The sequence below is a fragment of the Lytechinus variegatus genome, chromosome 2, assembly GCF_018143015.1.
Source record: "Lytechinus variegatus isolate NC3 chromosome 2, Lvar_3.0, whole genome shotgun sequence".
In the NCBI taxonomy this organism is placed as follows: domain Eukaryota; kingdom Metazoa; phylum Echinodermata; class Echinoidea; order Temnopleuroida; family Toxopneustidae; genus Lytechinus; species Lytechinus variegatus.
In genome coordinates, this window is record NC_054741.1 from 54226638 (window position 1) to 54248897 (window position 22260).

General features: G+C 34.4%; 1 protein-coding gene across 1 annotated transcript; it reads left to right on the top strand.

The window, feature by feature from the left end:
- The first annotated feature begins 2361 nt into the window (after positions 1–2361).
- Positions 2362–21326, top strand: LOC121408388 (coiled-coil domain-containing protein 42 homolog). The gene is made up of 9 exons (XM_041599849.1): positions 2362–2547; positions 9666–9771; positions 11269–11373; positions 12064–12149; positions 12899–13070; positions 13829–13992; positions 15756–15824; positions 16233–16320; positions 18382–21326. Exons 1-9 carry the CDS (start codon positions 2492–2494, stop codon positions 18475–18477), a joined length of 942 nt encoding a protein of 313 aa, XP_041455783.1. The 5' UTR covers positions 2362–2491; the 3' UTR covers positions 18478–21326.
- Positions 21327–22260: the final 934 nt, after the last annotated feature.

Genomic DNA, 22260 nt, shown 5'->3' on the forward strand with positions numbered 1-22260 from the left:
GCATTCCTAGGTGTCAACGAATATGACTTTGCAAACGCAAGACATACGCATATACAAAGCTTATTTTTATATTATGATCACGAATTTTATGCCAATGTGTTGCAGAAGGTGAGCAAATCACGAACGGTACTGGATAAAAATATTTAATATGCACGATGATGCATTGGTTGAATATACAATTAAATAATTGCTGTACCAACAATGATGACGTAAACCCCATATATCTAAAGGTGCAGGCCCTTTTTTAGAGAAAGGAACTTAAAATACAAATGCTTTTCAATCATGCAAATAGGCCAATTTCCTTTCAATCTCCTAATTTCAAAATCATCTGTCGTTTTAATCTGTTCATTAAAAAAGCGATTGACTTCATTTAACTTCAGTATTAAAATTGTTAATCATGTTTTTTTATTTTACCACGATTGGCTGTAGTTGTTAAGTCCCCATGATTGTAATTGAGTATCGTGGTCTCGAATCCTGCAGCATTTTTTTGCAGTTTTTAAAAACAATCAAATCATTAAAAAAACAATCAAAATATACAAAACATATCGTTGCACTTCAAACAAACAAAATATAGATATAAACTGTGCAAGTACATAAAAAATATCCTAAATAAATGGTTCTGTACTCAGAATAATCTAACTTGTACCCCAGTCCTGCATGCCGACAGGAAGATCAATTCCTGCAGTAGTTGTTTGTGATGCATGAAATTTTAATATCCTTCTGCAATATAGTTCAGCAATCCGCGTTCCCTCGTAAAAATGTATGAGATGGCGAGTTTTTTCTTGCAATTTTTACCCTTCTTAAATCAATTCGTTATTTCGTATATTACAAACATTTCTTTCGATCTCAGGAAGATCTAAAAAGTAGTGAAATTTAACTTTTATCCTCAATATCAATAGTTTTGAGGATCACCGTTCGCCGATCATTATTTTCTGAGTCTGATTACATCAAAGTTAGTTAATCAGAGTCAGGGCCATTGGCTGATCCAGAGGGGGGGGGGGGGGGGGGGGGGGCACACCCGCGGCCCATGGCACCCCCTCCTGAGAGGCATGATCAAAATTTGTAATGTAAATCTGCCGTTCTAACACAAGTGTGCTCCCCCTTTTGAGAGCGAAGATCTTACTTTTTTTTAAGGGGGGGGGGGGGCTTGTCAAATTTTCATAACTTTTGCCCCCCGTTTGGAAAACCCTGGGTCCACCTCTGCTCAGGACGGTATATAATCTTGGACATGGGCGGCGAACGGGGATGGGGGATGAGTGCCCCGGCTTCGAATGTCAGATTTGCTATATATAGCAGCCAATGGGAGAATGTAATGGCGTATAAGTGGGCTACGCCCCCCCCCCAAAAAAAAAAGAAGATCACGACCACGGAAAAAAAGGAGAAAAGCAAAGAAAAGAAAAGAGAAAAGTGTGAAATGTGATATCATTTTTAAATATTATGTAAGAATCTATCACAAATTTTTGCTCGCTCGCCATATCTAGCCTCCCCCAACATTTTTGGCTCATTACTTACGCCACGGGGAGGGGGGGGGGGGGGGTGGGAGTGAGAAAAGGAGAGGGTTGTCCCCTCAGACAAACTCATGAAATCACCTTGAATGGTCTTGATATATCAAGTACATGTAGTAGGCTTCTCTATATTTCCCCCACCCCCCAAAAAAATGAAAGATTTTTCCTATTATTCGGTTCCTGTTGTGCGCTATGATGTCGAGAGAGAAGACAAAATATAAGTTTGAACATAGATTTATATATCATTTCCAAATAAGTAAATTTGGAAATGAATTTAGACCGCATAATTCGAAAATTATGGCAAAGATAGTGAAAAGATTAAGAGGAAGTCTGTTGACAAGCAAGAACTCCGATCATCATATATTCATCGTTTTAAGCCATTCTGGCGCAAGCCTTCTTTATCACCCCAGACAAAAACATTCCGTGCTCGCTCAAGCATGAACAAAACTAAATTATTTTAATGGTATTTGAAGGATAAGACCTCAGAGCACCTATTGACACTAAAATATAGAGATCATAATTTGAAACAAAAATTTTATATACTTTTCAACTCTATCCCATTTTTTTTGATACGCACTGTATATATAAAAACAACGTACCGGTATGCCTAAATCTTCTAAACGGAACATGCAGAAAATAACCAGGTTACCTGTTGATTTTTCTAGTACCAAATTATATTCCTTCATCAATGAACCCTTTTGGATATATCTATAGAATTATATATGCTTTTTTATCGAGAAAAGTAAAATTTGTTTGGTCATATCAGCCTTTCGCTCACACAAAGATAGATGTACCGTATCTTTCGTGAATTCGCTGATGACTGGAGTTGCGCCATCTCTCGGCAGGTTTACACGTAACCCAGGCAACTTCAATTACCGATTGTGCACGTTGTGTTTGTTATGTTGGAATTTTATGCATATAAACGTTGGCTGTTTCTTATAAACATTTAATTTTCTTATCAGTTGGAATTCAGAACAAAGAAGAAAATGGCAGTTAGCTTGGAAGAATATTTCAGGACGACTTTTGAGGATAAACTCCTCGTGTAAGTAGTCTCATAATTCATAACTATTTTTGCTGCTCACGAAGTCGGAGAGAGTCCGGCCCAATTCCAAGGAAGTCCACCGGGTGTTTGCCGGGGGATGGCGGTGGAGCTCCCGACTACCGCTCGCGCTGTGTGTTATGACGGTTCGTATTTCCGAACCCTTTTAATGAATTCAGTAATATCAAACAGGATTTTCTTACAATTCATCAAATTTCTACCAAAGATCAACACTAGACTAAATAAACTATACAAAATTTTGCCAAGCTGCATTAAATTTAAGCCAAAAACAAGGCAAAGTCAAAGACAAGTCAAAAGACAAAAGTCAAAGGCAAGATCAACTAGCCAGGCGGCTTCTTGAGAGTAAATATCATTTACTGACGTAGGCTTACTCTCAATGAAGCCAGGTCTTCCTTCTCATTCACCTACACGAAGGACGCCAAAACCTGAAACTTTCACCCCCGAGATTTCTACTTTTAAGAAAGATCTGCCTAGCCCTAAATCATGATGTAGACCTACATGAATTCATAAAAAAAATGAGATCAATATTGTGAAAAGACGGAAGAGACTTGCCTGATGTTTATGCCGCCATCTTGTTTCCTATTGTTCTTCGCCAATGTTACAGACGCGTGCGTTGGGTAACGTAAATTTTCGGAAAACAGTTTATGCACATCCGTATGCAATTTAGGGACAAATGACATCACCCACTCACTATTTCTTTGTATTCGATTTATATGAAATATGAAACATTCTATTTTCTTGTCATTGTTACATAAAATAAAAATTTCACCTATTATTCCCTGAACATTTGGAATTACCATTATTTTAACATTTTTTTTGGTTCAGTCAAGATGTTCCTCCTGCTCAAATTTCTAAAAACTGACAAATTGTATAATTCAAAAAATAAAAGAAGAAATAGTGAGTGAATGTACATCGACTCATTTGCATATCACTGAGTTGTGCACATAACTGTGTTGTGAAAAATAAGTGAATCCTTAAAATGGCATAATTTTACATCTGGTTTTTATGAAATTTTTTAGTGTTGTGCTTATTTGATTTTATTCTTTTTATTCATGTCACCTTTATGTTTGTGTGGACTTGACCTTTAAGAGAAGAGCGTGATCGGTTCATCACGGACAGACATTTGATAAAGTTTGGAAACTTTGAAGGCTTGTAACAAATTAGGAATAAGATTAAGAAGGTTCCTTTGTGTTTTATAGAGAAGGTTAGGATAAAGTATGCTGAATGATGAAAAAAGTTTGTTGCCATGGTTACCTACAAACATAGGAATCCACTAAATGTGCCATATCACGGACGGACATGAAAGAAATGTGGTTTTCAGAATTTTCGTACATTTATAATGTTTCTATCTAAACAGCTTAACATTGACCACTAATTGTTAATGCAACTTACACTCAAGTATGTTAGCTTCTATGTTCAGCATATTGAATTCTTAATCAATATCAAACTTCTGAGAGAATTGAAAATATTTTCCATCATGGACAGACATCTCGGACGGACATCACGGACAGACACAATTAAAATACATTGGAAGTACCTTGTAAGAGGTTCTTATTACTTTTTTGGGGAACAAATGCTAATTGTATTGATGATTTGTACATTAATATAAACAGTATTAGCTGCACAATCAAGTTGCTACAACTTGATTTAAGTTGTAGCAACTTGATTCTATGCAGACGCACAGTATAACCTAGACGTACGATTGCTTTAAACACAGTTCTTGTCAAAATCAAATATAAAAAAAATGTCCTAATGCACATTGTCTTCTTTCCAAATTATAGAATACTAGTACATGTAGGTACCAAATCAACATCTAGTTTATCAATGATCATGTTGATACAAGTATTTTTATGATATATCATGATGATACATGTTAATACATTTTGGGGCATTAATTTTCCAAGAGCAAAGATGTTTTTTGAGGTCCATTAATACCTAAATCCAAAAGATTCACAGGTTGCTGATCCTTATGCTTGTTTGTTGGATCAAGTATGACCACAACACTTGTCAGAGACTCTCTTTATATTGTATTTGGCCCATATTAATGTGGAGATACCCCATAACATCAACAACCCTCATGTATTTAGGCCCTGACAGAATCCAAAATTAAAATTGATATTCATATAACAATCAAAAGCTTATTAAACTTCTTAACAATGTAGTGCAATCTTTATGCATTTTCAGTTTACAAGATATAAAGCAATTTGCTTAAAAATAGCTCCAAAATGGACTTTGGAAAAAAAAGCATTCTTGTACTTCTCACAAACCTAAAGACTTGTGTCATGTTCTCTTAGAATCCATAGGTTTATACATGAAAAAATTGAAGATTTTTCTGCTTATCAGATTATGCATTCAACTTTCTTGTTTTACATCACTTTCTGCAAGCTTGTATTGATAAAATCAACAGTTTTGGACTTGTTCTTGCCATTTTCTATTTCCTGCTTTTTTGGCATACATGTAGCTTTCCAACTCTATCTGCAATTCTGCATTCCAATTATGTTTAACAATTTTTTCTGGCAACAATTTAGCCCCAAAACCTCCAATAACAGCCAAACAAAGATATCCCAAAAATTGTGAAGAGTTGTAAGTTTCCATCCATTTGAATTCTAAGTTTCCATCCATTTGAGTTCTGAATAATAATCAGTGCTATTTCTCACTGAAATTCAAACTAAAATTAAATTCGTAATCTGCTCAGCAAAGTTTCTTATTTGCGTGTATGGATCTTTCCAAAGTATTAGCTTATATTGCTCACTTGTCCGTCCATGATGAAAATAATGTCCGTCCGTGATCATTTTTTATTGATTTATAATATGCATAAAATGTATGGATATTAGCTATGTTCAAATAAAATGATATACAGTGTCTAGTGACATACTCCTACACACTTTTATTTTTGTTTCTATTCTGATAAAGAATATAAAAACTAAATCCATACATATCCATATCATGAACTCAATAAAAAAATGATCACAGACGGACATTAATTTCATCACGGACGGGAATTTCAAAATCTAACCAAAAAATATATTTGTAATACATTTTTTTCTCCTAATTTATGTTTGATGATAGATTAATGTCCAGAGTGCAAGAACATCAAAACCAAATAAGAGTAACTTTGAAAACAATAAAACTCTAGTGAATTGAATTTGAGTGAATTTACTTTGTCCGTCCGTGATGAAATTAATGTCCGTCCGTGATCATTTTTGATTGAGTTTATGATATGGATAAAATGGATGGATCTCGGCTATGTTCAAATTGAATGATGTACAGTGTTAGTGAGCTACCTCTACACCTTTTTATTTTTATTTCTATTCTGATAAAAAATAAAAAAAGTTTTCATCTTTTTTTCATCACGGATGGAAATTTCAAATTGGAAATGTTAACACCTACCAGAAAAATTACTTCCTAATATTTTTTTCTACTAATTTATGTTTGATAATAGATTACTGTTCAGAGTGCAAGAACATCCAAACCAAATAAGAGTAACTTTAAAAACCATTTAACTAGAGTGAATTTAAATTAAGTAAAAATGTCCATCTGTGATGAGAGGTAAGAGCACCCCCGTTAATAAAATGGACTATTCCGGTACTTTCGGAATCATCAATCTTCATGAAACTAAGTTCTTTGAAACCTGAGATATTAAAGATTATTTTAAAAGCAATTTTGATAGAAATACCTAAAAAAAATTTCACCTCAATGCTAACTCTTAACCAATCATGCTCAACATTGAAAAAGAATACCCAACATGGTCAAAAATTTTTTACCCTTAATGCCCTTTGACCCTGGTCATGTGACGTGAAACTCATGAAAGATAATAAGTGATATTTGATTACCTTATGTCAAAGTTTCATGAAAAAGGGCCACATACTTTCTAAATTATGAGGAAATTCAAAATTCAACCTTGGTTACAATTTCAATGTTGGTAATCCAAACATGGTAAAAGTTCATTGACCCTTTGACCTTCACCGTGGGACCTGAAACTCGTGAAAGATGAACACTGATTCTTGATTACCTTATGTCCACATTTCATGAACTAGGTCCACATACTTCCTTAGTTATGTTGACAACCCTGCCGCCACCGCCGGAGAAGTGGTGCCTTTAGTCTTGCTCTGCTATGCAGGCAAGATAAAAACCCTGGAGCCGTTTCATAAAGCTGTTCATACATGTAAGTTAAGAGCAACTTTAGGAACAACTGGTGAACCTTTCTTACATAAATGAAGATTTAATGGTAAATAACACTTACCATAAGAAAGGATCACCGGTCTTTCTTAAAGTCGCTCTTCACTTACGAAGAGCTTCATGAAAGACCCACCTGCTAATTATGCTTTCATCAATGCAAGAGTATCATACCAAAGCCACTGTCCACAAGATACTCTATGATACCCCCTTCCCCTTCACTCTTGACACATATATACTTACTATTCGGATGCCAAATCTCTGAGATAAATTTCATCTTAGGTGGCTTCTGTGGGTAATCCTTAGGAAAATTTAAATTTGCTCTGAAGTATCCACCCTCACTGTCAAGAAAGAAAAATAAATACATTTAGGTATGAGGAATGTAATATCATACCATTATCACTTAAGATTCCATATCTGCTTTTGACTCAATTATCCATGAAATACATGTTTCATTTTTCACAGGAAAGGGTTCCCAAGACACACCAACATGACAACTTGAAATAAAATGGGTCCAGCCAAAGTCACGAGTGTAAAGCTCACCTGAAAAGATGGAATTTATCCACAGTAATTGGCGCAATTAAATGGTTTATGCAGCTTAGCAGCACATTAATCTATAAAAGAATGCATCCAAACAGCAAGCCAGCAGCAATAAGTCAGTGCTAGCCGCATTCACCCATCGATATATTAATGCATTCACATCATTCGCATGATGATGCGCTTCTGCTTGAAATACCATTTTCCAATACTGACATGAGCAGTAGCGAACATATGTTTTTTTTCTGATCCGTGTTGTTTAACACTCAAACACCTGTGCAATAAGTTGCACAAGAATTCCCCCCCCCAAAAAAAGCCCTGCACTGCTTAGACAGAGACCCTTTATGTGAAATATGATTATATAAACTAAAATGTCACCAGACTAAATAGTGTGCGGAATGTCAAATGATGTATCATATAGACATTTCAATGGAACTCGGACAATATGAGACCACTATTAATGAATGAAATGCAATTTATCCGAAAGCAACCACAAGTCATAATAATAATAATAAAAATATATGCAATTTGTTAGGCACCATATTCATCTCGCATAAGATGCTCAAGCACATAAGTGAGGGGGGGGGGGGCAAACAAAATTACAAGTTAAAGAAAATCATTGATAAAATGAATTAAAGAGGTTAGTTTTAATCTTTAAAATTCTTAAGCACGTAATGGGTAAACTTCACTTACTAGAATGTATCAGGAGGTCCTATGACCACCACCTCCCATTTGAAAAGATCATCATCATCTACAAGTCCAGCAGAAAATCCACCCACAGATTGTTTATTTAAATCTATACAGAGAATTATAAGGTAAGATATCAATTAGAAATCAAACAAGCAGATCCACAGTAAGACAGAGGTTAGTGCAGAAAAGCTCCATTCATTCAAAAGTGATGAATTTCAATCTTTCAAGATATGATTAAACAAAAAATACAATGAAGAGATGGATTTATTAACAATTCAAAGTGTTGAAAAGATTACTGGACAAGCTGTTATTTTTGCGTACAGAATTTGTTCGCGAATGGAGGGGGTTACAACATTTTCACTGGTTCTTAAATTCGCCATCGGAAGCTGTAAGAAACTCTTCCACAGCATTATCTTCAATGATGTTATAATTGACAAAAGTAGCTTTGATTATTAATATCTTGGTTTGCATAAGGATAAAAAAATTGACATGGAAAACTAGTGCCGCAAGTCAGGCCACATGGTCGGGTTGGGTTCGGCAGGGTTTGGCGATTTTTTTTTCCGAACTTTGGTTCGGTTCGGGGTTCGGCAATAAATGCCACAATGATTTACTACCCTCATTCCTTCATCTCTTATTTATTTTTTATATTGATATGGACATTTCAGAAGGTGAAATATATATACTTTACCATTACTTTGTCAGTCACAAGGAATGAATTTAGGTCTTTTTCTTTTATTAAATACAAAACAATTACATGTACGTCCGATAACAATCACGATCGATTACAGCAATACGTAATCCAACTACACTTTTTAACTGAGTTTAGCTTAAAATGTCCGCACAATTTATAAAGAAAAAAATAAATTCACGTTTATAAAAAAATTGAGACAGATAAAAATAAATCAAAGATGAGACCGAAGCTGTCATACTTTGTCATTTACGAGGAATGAATTTATGTCTTGTCTTTTTTCTTTATTAAATACAAAACAAATAGGTCCAATTACGGCAAGACGTAATTCAACCACACTTTTAAACCGAGATTAGCTTCAAATTTCCCCTCATTTTATGAAGAAAAAATATATTCATGTTAATAAAATATTCTTAAGTTGATAACAGTTAAATCGTGAGATTGTAGCTTAAATAGTGGATTTGAAAAATATTTTGTGTGGAATTCTTATTGTGTGCAATCTCTAACCAATATTTTCAATTTCATATTAAAATTTATGCAGTTCTTTCATTATTCATATTTCATGTTAAATTTAATGTGAATTTTTTTTTTTTACCGAACCAGGCCTTTGCGTTCGGTTCAGTACGGTTCGGAAGTGCCAAGTTCGACGAACATCCGTTCGGTTCGGCAGTTCGGCTAAAGCACTATGGGAGACCCATATTAATGAGCTTTGTAAAACCATGTCTACAAATATTGCCATTGTTTTATTTGTGCAATTCGTAATTTGAAATCTATCCTTCCTCTACTGTGTATGTGTTTATTGATTTTGCATTTATTTCCACTCTAATCATCCATTATATTAATAATTTTATACTTGCCAAATAATTCCTTGTCTAAAAAAGGGTAATAAGAACAAGGTGTAACTAACCACTGCACTGTCTTTATGCTGATGATCGTTATTGCTTTCGCTTGGTGTACAATTTCGGCGCATGTATTGTGACTGAAGAATATTTTTCTTATCTTATAACAGGAAGATGCCAGAGAGGGAGGATGACCATCTTACTCCTGCTACCAGGCTTCTTGAAAAGAGGAGAGAAATGTCTGAAGTGGAACAAGCACTGGCAGCGCAGAAAGAGGTAAAGTCACTTATTCTTTATCCCAATTGTTAAACTTTTAAATTATTTCAACACATTTTTCCTTATACTCTTAACATTGTAACTAGTAAACTCTAAAAGTCATGCAAACTGTCTGTCTACATGTAAGTCTTTGGTCAAAATTCAATTTTGTGAATTATCAAATTCCACTTTAACAGACTAAATGTAAAAAATGTTTTTAACATTCCAATGTTACAAAAGTTTAATGACAGATATATCAGTTGTTTCTTTGTGAGAAAAAATTGAATGTATTTGTGGCACCCTCTTTGGTAATGTAATAATTTTCAGGCCCTTTAAACGTCTCTGTATATGATTTAGATTGTTTCCTAAAGATTTTATTCCATGCCTTGCCTCCAAAGTAGTTTTATACCCCCCAAAAAAGAATAATAAATATTTACAGGGGACTCGCCTTTTTTATTAAAGGGGAATCCGACCCAAATAAAAACTTGTTTTTATAAGAAAAAGAAAAATCAGACAAGTTGATAGGTGAAGGTTTGAACAATATTGGACAAACAACAAGAAGATTATGAATTTTTAATAGTTGTAAATATTGGTGATCACTTTACCTATGGAGACTTCAAATTGGCCGCATATGTGATGTCATAGTGATGTAAGGCAAGGACTACTCTTCCATGGACTCCAATACATATTACGGCTAAAATGTCATTTTTCCCAAAAGTTTTATTTCAAATTATATTTTTCTTTCATGAGGACATAAAACAATATACTACCTGGGTTATATTTAGAGAACTGCCCCGGGGGAATGGGTACTTAGGAGAAAACCACAAATTCCTGATAATAAAGTACATGGCCTATGGGAAAGTTGTCCTTGCCCCTTGTCATAATTTAATTACCCAGTTGCCAATTTGGAATCTACATATTATTAGTGATTTCAATTTTAAAGTAGCTATAACTTTCTTACTACTTGGCCGATTTCTTTCAAACTTTCACCATTCTATTTAATTTATTTTTCTCCTTCCCAACACAACTGTTTAAGGCCAAGGCTGGATTCCCCTTTAAGACACTTTGATTGCAAAATTTAGATGAATACTATATTTTGTTCTTATTTCTCACAATATGTCGATTATGATATTGTTTCATTTCATTTGGCAATGAATTCAAACTTTGAAAAATCAATTATCTTTAGATTAACCATAATTGAAAATTTAACAATCACCATATTCCTGGACAGAACTACAGGCAGTAGTTGGTTAGTTGTGTTTATCATACAAATGGTAATTTAGCGATTGTTAAATTTCAATAACTTTTCACAATGCTTGAAGAGTTATTCTAGGAATAATTTCTCTAAGATTTCTTTTCAATCGAAATTCAATTTTTATTGCAAAAAGGAACTGGCATAGTCCTAGTTTACCAGAAAATTTATGTGAGTATAATGACAGTATGAGTATGGCATAAAAAGCATAATAAAGATGTATATTTTCTAATATCAGTGTTTTGCCTTTTGATTGACTACTGCAGGAGTTTCAAATGAAAATGGAGAGTCTACAACAGAGAAGGGAAGAGCTTGAAAGAAAGGAATATCAACTAAAAGAATCACTCCTCAAGTTTGATAAATTCTTAAAGGTAGGTTCATTAGTGATAAAAGAAAGTGTGTACTAATGAGTCATAAAATGGTATTTTAGTGGTTGGTTTTTGCTTAATTGAAAACCCTTCTATCTAGTACGATGCTTCTCGCATATCTTACAGAAAATAAGTGGAAAGGTTTGTTGTCTGGAAAAAAATTTGTCATGCATAATACATCTGACAGTGAAACTAAAGATTAGGATTACTAGCAATACAGTGCTAATGTAATTATTGAAAGCATTTGTGGTCCAGTGGTTCTGACTCTCACTTTTCAATCAGAGGGTCGGGGGTTTAAATCCCAGCAATGACATTTATTTTCGTTAGCAAGGGATTTATCCATAATGTGCTGCACTCAACCCAAGTGAAGTGAATGGGGACTTTGCAGGATTCGTTCCTTGAAATGCTTGGATGATGTTAAGGCTGTGGGGTTAAAGCCGGGGTAATGATACTAGAGTCCTTTGGAAGTGCATAGGAATGATATACACAAAATGTGTGTTGTTATTACTAACAAGTTGTGTAACAACATTTACGTCTAAGGAAACATGATGAAACATTATTAACAACCGCACTGGTGTGACAACATAAACAATAGGAATAGCTTGTGTGGGGAAAAGAAGTTTGTTTCAGGTATGTTACTGTTACAAAGCCACTTTGACTAAGATTTCTGAAAATTATTTATAATACTTGCAGGAAAATGATTCTAAACGTGGGAGAGCAGTAAAGAAGGCACATGATGAAAGAGACTTAAAGAAAACCAAAGACAAAGAAATAGGAAGGTAAGTTGGCTTTCTTGTTCATCATTTTTGTCAAGGGCAGAAAAACAACTTTATCGCTGCACTCTTTTTACACTTTGAAAGGAATAGCAGTGATCTTCGAAATAATTATTTTGTATTCTTCGTGGCGACACAACTGCAATATTTCTCCTGCAACATTGCCCCTTCTTGCTTGATATTTTGGAAGACATAGGATTAGGACTGTGATAAAGTTTTTGTTCATGAAAATACGAGAATTAGGTTTGAGGCCACAGTTCAATTTCAGCTTTCAATTCTCCATTGCAGAGATATTCGCGGGTACAAATGTGATTGAATCATTCTTTCATGAACTTTCTCCAATCTCCTCCCCTTCCCAAATCATTCTTTAATATTGCAATTTGTCAGACTCTTACATTGCATCTGAATATAAATTTACAGTATTCTATCCCATGCTTGTTCTTGGGTTTTTTTCAGCATGTACACTGTTTTTTTTTTACAAGCAGCAACAAATTGAAGTCCATTCAAAGCTTTGGTAAATGGTCCATGATTTGAATTGTACCCAAGTATCATCTTAAATTCAAATCTTACAGTTTAAGTCTAGTGACAGTTGATTTTTTTTTCGTCTGTCAATTCTTTGTGAGAATTTGAATTGGGTTATGGGATATCTACCTGTCAAAACCAAGGAAAGTCGTCAGATCTAACAAAATGTCATTGGACGACATTGATGAAGTTTGTGAGTGGTCATTATTGATTTTATTTCTTTTATTTTGCAGATTGATGGAAGAAAAGGGTGATCTCCAGGGTCAGAAAGATAAACTCTTGCAGCGTCTCAATAAACATAAACTCTTCCATCGCTTCCTGGAAAGAACGCTAGAATCAGCTGAGGAATTTCATGAAATCCGAGAAGTCATAGCCAGACACGAGACTTTAGTTGCAACACACAGAGTAAGACATAGTAGTTTTTCTCTGTGTTCCTTTTCTTATTATTGTATTATTCTTTTGTAAGTTTATGTGATGATAAATGTACATAGTTATCAAACAATACTCATCAGAAGTTTTTAAATTCTCGACATTTTAATGCAGCATAATTGTCCTGGTTCTAACACACAATGACCTTAAGGCGGTCTGTGTTCCTGCCACATCCTCGTTTACTTTAAACTGGTAGAGTCCAGCACAAGATGGACTAATATCTTGCACTTTTGCTATTGGAAATTAAATTGAATTTAAAGAGGTGTTTTTAACTTTCTGTAATTCAAAATGCAGGATGTAATTTTGTCCAGAATCCCAATCAAAATCACTGATTAATTTGCTTTTTCAATCCTAATGTAATTTTTTGAAGTCCGACAAGAATGCAAAATTACTATAAACTAGTTGGTCAGTTTTACGTCAAGATATTTTACAATTTTGTGATAAAGGTACCATCATACCATTAAAAATTGTCCGAGCAGGCTTGGCTTTTGTTCCGGGTCACCTGTTCAGGCTCGGTCAAACCATGATTATTTGTCGCTAATGACTTTCATCTCATCAAAAAAGTTCTGGTATGGTTTTATTATATGCTAGGAAGAGATACTGTATACAGTATATCTCTCATTTCATCAGAAGCAATTTGTCTTCTTTCTGACCACATCCATCAATCCCTTTTACACTAGGCTACTGTATTCTAAATCTACGAACGCTCTTTTGTGCACCATTATCTTTTGCAGGATCTTGTAGAGAAAGCAAACCGCACTCAGGACGCAGTGGAGAAAGAGAAGGCCAGACTGGGAAAGTTCACCGAGGAGAAAAACAATGAAATACTACATTACAACAATCAGCTAGCAACATTACAGACTCAGTTAGATACGGCTCAAAGTGAAGCAGTCAAATGGTAAAGAATCTTCTTATCTGTTAACTCTTTGTCCGCTTTGTTCGACTAAAAGTAACATACAGCAGGCTGCCAACTTTGACTCAAGTCACATTTCATCCACAATACACACAGAGTGTATCAAGTTTATTGAACTTACTCACATACACGATAGTGTTGTGCGCATGGCATTGTTCTGTGTACACACAAAGCTTTTGATTTAATTTGATTTATTTATTTCCACATTCCAATAACAAAAGCTTATACAAGTGTAATCATCTTTTTCTTAGCATGAAATAATAATCAAATGACATAATTAATAACATATGCATACATACAATCTAATAATCGAATTCTAATTTAAATATATTTATACCTGATAAATTTTTTTTTAAATTATTAAAACAAAAAGCAGAAAACAATTATATATATATATATATATATATAAATATATCGACATAATACATTTTGAAATGTGGGAGACCTTCATCTTAAGCAATTTTCTTAACAATTAACCTATCGGATGTTATTATGAGTTGAATGAGTATAGTCCAAGCAAAGCCCTGTTAAGATTGCACCCGAAAATGTGGCACAGGAGAGATTATGTATGTGGCGTGTAAAGAGCTAACTATCACTAGGTAGTCTGTCGAAGATGGATAACCTGTAATTCTCATGAAAAAGTTCCTTTATTCATTTTCAATTTTTTTTTCCTTTTTGACTTAAGGATATCCCCAAATGTACCTTGTCAGTTGATCCTCTAATTCAATGTATGTTATTAAGTATGTCATTGACATGTCGTGCAAAACTTAGCAAGGTTATCACATCATTGTGATATCAATCAACAAAAAATTGTAAAATCACAACATCTCTGTCATACCATCGTGATAAATGATAAAAAAGCAAATATATTCATATAATAAAAACAACAGGTCTAGGATCATTTAAGTCATGTCATAAAGGGTCATGATGTGCACGTACATGTACATGTGCGTCATTATTTCGAAATGCAATAAAATAAGACCAAACAAATGTGTGCATTGTATTATTCTAAGCATTTCAAAAGTTTGTAACTTTTTTATGCAATGTAAATGTCATTGTTTTGGGGGTCACAAGGTCAAAGATCAAATACATACATATACTCCAAATAACTTGTCCTCACGATAACTAAAAAAACATTTGAGGTTTCAATTTTAAACTTAGCTATACTGATTTGACTTGATTCTGGAGTACAATGTGAAAAGTTGACTAAATTCTTTACTTGAAAATTTTAGAAAGTGTGTAAGTTATCTACTTTTGGTCTGGCAATGGTCAATGCATGCATTTTGTTACTATGTGTAGTCAAGAATCCATTTAGATTTTATTAATGTTTTGTATTTTTTCAAAGCGACACCGGGCCCGTCTTATAAAGAGTAAAGATTGATCCAATCAATCGTATCTCTATGGAAATCCATCAGTGTCAAACTTTTTTTTTACATGAAATTTGCAAATTGTCCTTTGTAAACTAAGGAGAACACACCAAAGAAATCAATGAATTTATGAATAAACATCATATCTAGAATTTTTTTGAACAAACATGCATTTTATATATTGACCTAGCTGGCTTTCCATAGTTGTGATTGATCCGATCAATTGCAACTATGGAAAGCCAGCTAGGTCATTATATAGCTGGCTTTCCATAGTTGCAATTGATCGGATCAATCACAACTCTTTGTAAGACGGGCCCTGGTCCAGTTTACGATTTTTGAACCGATTATAATCCAAGGTATATGCTTTACTTGCCTTCACAGGGAATCGGTCTGGACCCACATCAAAAACACAGCTGCCAAGAAAACACTGCTTCTAGGGAGAATAAAAATGTAAGTAGAAAGATTTTTATCTGTTTCTGAGATTAATCACCAATTCTATTCAAGTATAGTATCACAGCGTGTTTGGATTTTCGCTATGAACCCTTTTCATATCTCTCATTTCAATATGTTACATAGTAATGCTTATGTCTTTGTCTGATATCCATGGAAAGATGATAAAGATGCAGTATAATATAAAGGTTTCCAAGTTATTATCAATATCTATGACAGAAAACTACCATTAGTCTATTGGCATGCTGTAGTTTAACAGTGCAGTCTGAGGTAAAAAAAAACAAAAAAAGTTTGTCCTTTACTGTCGCATAGGGAAAGAAACCAGGAGAACAGTTTTAGGCCTTCATGAAGTAGATAGAAAGTTTCAGAATCTGTTTTTACTAATTATTGTCATTCTTTTTTTTTCAGGGCAACCCACAATTTATTCCAGCTTGTCAGCAGACATGCTAAGACATCATCATTGGGAACAGAAAACACATTAGAGCAGCTAACAAAGGTATTTACTACATCATGTTTGATTCAATTATGGTTGAATAACAATGGATGATTTCAAGTACGGTGTTGGTGTTGTGACAACACCAAAACCAGCCACAACACTGTACTTGAAATCAGGCTGGTGTTGGGATTGACCTCGGAAAATATGACATATTTCCGGCAGATTGTGTTGAATGTTGTCTGCGCAACCCAGCACTGCGGCTGGTGTTAACGATGTACGTGCAATTTCCCCATTCACCAACACCAACCCCAGGGATTGGGAAAATTGTGATTTCAAGTTCGGTGTTGGTGTTGGCAATATCAAGCTTGTGAACCGGCGGAGAACATGATGAACATCCCAATAAAATTAGCTTTTACAGTTAAGATGAGTACCAATCATATGAGCTGTATATATTTTGATGAAGAATAATGTTCACTCTTTCAAATTCTTGAACTAAGTTAAACAGGTATTCTGTAAGATGAGAATTAAATGCATTTCTCTCCGATTTCATTTCGTCGTCGAGGCTTCTCAATTTAAGCAGCGCATAGGCGTGACGTCATGTGCTATCGATAATGCAATCGGTATCATTCCTCTGAACCCTGCTCGGTTCAGTGGCCTTGTTACGCTCTCAACACCAATACCGAACATCGAACTTGAAATCACCCAATTTGCCTTAACAGGATAACACGAGGATTTTTGTCTTACCTGCATTTATGTCAAGGTTTTGAAATGCCATTAAAGTTTAAAAGTATACAAACCTCTTTCATGATCATTTTGCACGAGTTTCAGGCCACAAGATAGAGGTCAAATGTCATTTAGGCTCAATGAACTTCAGTTCACATCATCAATGTTAGTGTTCATATTTGTCAAGATAATTCTGAAAGTATATTCCCCTTTTCAATGAAACTGATCCCCACTATACTTATACATGTATGTATTGAACATTGTATTGAATGATTTGTATATATTGCTTTTTAAAGTGGAAATAAATTGAATTGAATAATTGCCGGGCACAAGTTAAGTTCACACGACATCATTTTGGGATTAATAAAGTGGTAACAATGTAGCCCAAGTTAAAGATTTTGAATTTTCCGGATAGTTTTGAAATAATTAAGAAGTCCTTACACTGTTGAACTTGAATATGATTAATAATGGTATAAGGTATCAGCAGTTACACAAGTATATTTTCAGGTAATTTCTTATCAATGAAATTCAATAGAAATTGAGCTTGCAAACCAATCCTCAACAGGTTGATATCACGATAGACAAGACCAATCTGGGCACCATTTCATAAATTGCTTAAAATGATGGTAACTTTGTCACTATGGCCACTACCCTGGTAATAGGGCTCAGCAGCCAATTAAAATCAAATTTTACCACGGTAGTTACCATAATGACAAGGCTTCTAATAGAGTGGTCAATATTCTGAAGTCCAGCTTAACCCATGCCATGGTCCATCTCTACTGAATGTACAGGAAGCAGAGCATGCCAAAAAAAAATTTACATTGTATGTTTCTTATTTATATGTTCACTGGGCTCTTTCATCATGCAACACATGGCGAAGAAAACTGATTCAGTATTATTCTCAAGACATTAACTCTTTGCCCGCTTTGTTAGACTAAAGTCACGTCCAGTGGGCTGCCAAGTTTGACTCGAGTCGCAATCTATTCACAATACACACAATCTAGTGATGTGTGCTTCACAAAGTTTTTCTTTACAATAAAACTAATCAAAAGCCACCGTCAGCTGAATTAGTAATAGTATATGCAAAACCTTTCTCAGGTTGCACTTTTAAATCAATGTAGCACAGGAGTGATTCTCTACATGGTGGGCAAAGAGTAAATGACATGAGTAAGCTATGAGCTGATAAGTCAAACCTGTAGTATTCCAGATTTGTGTCACAATTGGCGTTCCATAGTTGAACCACAACATTGGACCAGAATTTAAATTAAACCCAAGTTCAGAATACGGGCAATTGTCTTAAATATCTCTTGGAAGTCTTTGTGGAACACGGCTGTGATATTGTATTGTGATAAGGGATCATTTTAAACCTTATTTTTTTTGTTGCCTTTATTTGAATAGATCCAGACATTTATCATGGACCTAACTCAGATCACGACAGAGATCAAGAGAGCAGAAGTCGCCGCTACGTCAGGAGCAGTATCCTCAAACCCATAAACTAAAACAATTCATTTTTATTTCTGTATATATGTAAAGTCTGTTATTAATATGGATTTAATGTACATGTATAAAACTGTACAGTGTATAATATAGCATTAACTACATGTATTATAATATTTAATATCTATTTATATGATTATTATGATTTAGAGTTTACTTTTTTCACCTTAGATGGGAGTCTCAGGATTAGTTGTGTTTTTTTAAGGTCATATAAGATTGCTTACAATTATTATTATTATTTCAATTACAATTTTGAAACACTACCCTTTTTCCTTCCCCATCTTCTTTAAGAGATATTGTCTTCAGCTGTCCTTGAGATTTAGATTATAATTAGGCTGATCCTAAGTTGTAAAAAAGTGGGAACTGGCAAAGGCACTTTCCATAGAAACATAGCGATTGTTTGTCATTGAACTGGCTGGATGAGAAACATTATTGTCTCCATGGAACCTGAAGACAATATTGCTTGCAGAGAAGGTTTTATCTTCCCTTTGTTTTTTTTTTCAGGACATTTGTTCAAGTTTAGAGAATTTTTTTTTTTACAAAATTCATTATATGCTATTGTATGCTATGTCCATCATGAGTATTTTAATTTTTCTTTCCACTGCCCCCAACCATTATTAAAATATGGTTCAGTCAGGTTTTTTTCAGTGACAACGATGAGCTAGGCTTATATTAGTATGTTTAAGTAAAACCCTTTCTTGCCATTTTGTTTCTTCACAATTTCTGAACCATATGGTTCAAATTTTGATTGATTGAATTTACCGGTACTGAGATTTTTCAATATGTATGATGTCTCAATGGAATTTAGAATGCCACCAATTTGTTTCTGTCTTCTTTACATCACTTCAAAAAAAACCATTTTGATTCAAATATGCCTTTAAATTTTCAGTCTTCCCCTACTATTTAAAGGTATGTGATCCTTTAAATGAGCTTTTTCATTGAATTTGTCATGTTTCAAATCATTAAGAAAAATTATAATCAAGTCAGTGATTGGTACTATTTTTTTGTGGTTTTACAGTATTGAAGGAAATGTGCCATTTCTGTAAATAAGAAGAGTCTTATATTTGATTTAATGCATGTTTGTATTGATAGTCTAAAATGATATTACATGTAATTTGCCAATTGCTAGCTTGTAATGTAGTAACAGTGCATTTTGTTCCCCTGTACAGTAATTTTGAACTCATTTAATGGATTCATTTGAAAGCATGAGTAGGATGGTTTTCTTCTCTTATTTTTTCATTGAAGTATCTTGAGCATATTCAGAGTTATTTCGATACATCATTTTCAGAAATTGTTTTAGTTTAACATTGAACCCTACTGTGTAGATAACAGTCAAACCGATCTCTTCTTCCCGATAGCCCTTCGCCCCACCCTTTTCATGTAACTTGTCATCAGTTTTACAAGAAAAGTGAAAAAGCTAACGTACATGTAGATAGGGGCATTAGAATCGCTGATAGAAAGTTTATCTTGGAAATGTACTTGGCAGTTTATGTTAAATGAAAACGTGTTTCACAAATATTGTGTTTGATATCAAATACCAGATCCTGGTGACAAATTTGCTTTTAACCAATCATATTATTGAACCATTTCCATGTCTTGTAACAGTAGCTTATCATCCTGTGCTGATAGTGAGTGTTATCAACCAGAACCAAGGAATTTTAAATCTTACAAGTGTCAAATTATTGTCAGACAGTGGTATGATACATAGATGTGTGAAGGATTTTATGCTTTAGGTTATCCAATATTCATCATCATTACCCCCTCACTATCTATCTCTGTTTGTCTTGCTCTGTCCAGCTCTGTCTTTCTTTGTCTTTCTTTGTCTATCTGTGTCTTTTTCTGCCTCCGTCTGTCAGTATTCTCTCTTGGTCTTTGCCCCTTCCCTCCCCTTCTTCTCTCTAGTCTCTGCATCTGCCTTTCTGTCTTCTTCTGCATTCTTCTGTCTCCTTCTTTTTCTCTATCTGTCTGTCTCTCTCTCTCCCCTCTCTGTCCCTCCCCCTTTTGTCACTCAATCGGATGTAATGTTAATCGATTTGTTACTCTAGTGCATACTATATCATGCATGTACTTTTATCTTTGTTGCTATTGCAATTCTGATCATCTCTGTTATTGTTTTTTCCTTTACCTTTCTTCATTCTCTCTGCATCATCCTTTATTTCAGCATCACGATGGCTTAACCCTTTTTCCATTGTCCGAATACTTCTGAAACTGCGGCTCATGTTCTTACAGTTGTAGCTCTTCTGGTGGGGGGGGGGGGGGGGGATTTGGAAGTTTTGCATTCTAGTTTATTAATGGTGATTGTGCACATTGGAATATGTTATCTTTAGATGGAAGGGACTATAAAAATGCCTTTTAAAAATTATTGTTTATGTATGAGGTCAAGTTATAGTACTACATGAATGTCATTTTGCATGGCTGCCATTAAAAATATGTGTATTACTACTATCTAGATTAAGATGAAAGAAATGTGGTATAAAAATGTTAGAGATGGCCAAGGGTGGATAAGAAGTAAAATGGGAAATATTTGTATATCGGTTTGGAGATAAAGCCTACCCATGGCAAAGAAATTTATTTTGTCTTTTTATAGATATTCATATTTTGAAATTAAATGTTTTTTTATAAGATGGGGTGCAATGATATTTTCAGAATAATGGTGACTGGATTAATTGATTATTGTTGAAATGTATGAGCCGTCCACCGTTTACGATCAGAAACGCATCTTACCAATGTTGTACCAAAGTGTAGACAAGGAAATAAAAACTATATTCATGTGTAATCAGAAATGTATTGTCGCAGTGAAAATGATCATTGATAAAATCTTCAATGAATATCTTGAATACGATTGTCAACTCATGATTTGTAAAGCTGTGTCTGTGGTCGTGTTTATGTATTTGACTTTGTAAGAAGATCCCAAATACGGCAGAAAATGAATTGCTAAGAACTTATAATAAATAAACCCCTCAAACAAAGTTTGGAAATCTAAGTTTGGTCATTAATTTCTCCCATCTCCCAATTTTACACAATGCATATTTGATATCATTCACACGATCATTAAATTCTCTTTAATATGATACCATGCTTGTTATGATCATGCCATCACGAAAATAGCAGGATTCAGAAGTGTTGGATGAGGTCTGCATTGGAAAGCTGCAAAACGTGCAGCTATGATAGTCATGGAGTTTGCTTGTGCAGAGGTGTTTGATTCCATGTTAATGTATAGGTGCATGAAAACGAAAGAAACCGCTGACAAACTCATCACGTCGGAAAAAAAAGAACAGTGACTTTCAATATTGTGCCATTTTTGCAACTTTTGACCTTGCCCCACATTATAAGGCACTGCACCTCCATGTGAACCATAATCATCATGTGGGGTATCATTTTAAAGAAAAAAGATCTATTCATCGGTATCAATCAAACAGTAATATTAACTATAACCGAGGAGGGATTATCGATCAAAGTCAGATTTACAAACTTTTCTTGAGGAGTTCATATTGGTATCAATTTATTTTCAACTAACCAAACATGATAAAAATAGAGCCCACCCTTGCATCTATCAATACGAGCGATCAGCCAGAAAGACATTGCTGATTTGTTATGGCCACAAACGGGATCTATCCTCCCCAAGAAGACGGTGTATCGTTTATTAAACTGCATTGTAAATATTTCTCTAATTAATAAAGCAATGGGTACGGGTGACCCCGCTAATATTTTAAACTGTTCAAAAGGGAAATGAGCAAAAGTCCGTAAAAATATTTTGTTTGGTCATATCACGTTCTGTGT

What these genes read in the sequence shown, in the direction of transcription:
- LOC121408388 (XM_041599849.1), top strand. Translation starts at nt 2,492, where the DNA reads ATGGCAGTTAGCTTGGAAGAATATTTCAGGACGACTTTTGAGGATAAA. An exon ending in AAAGACAAAGAAATAGGAAG is followed by an intron (nt 12,150 to 12,898) that starts GTAAGTTGGCTT and finishes TTTATTTTGCAG; the next exon opens with ATTGATGGAAGAAAAGGGTG. An exon ending in CTTCTAGGGAGAATAAAAAT is followed by an intron (nt 15,825 to 16,232) that starts GTAAGTAGAAAG and finishes TTTTTTTTTCAG; the next exon opens with GGCAACCCACAATTTATTCC.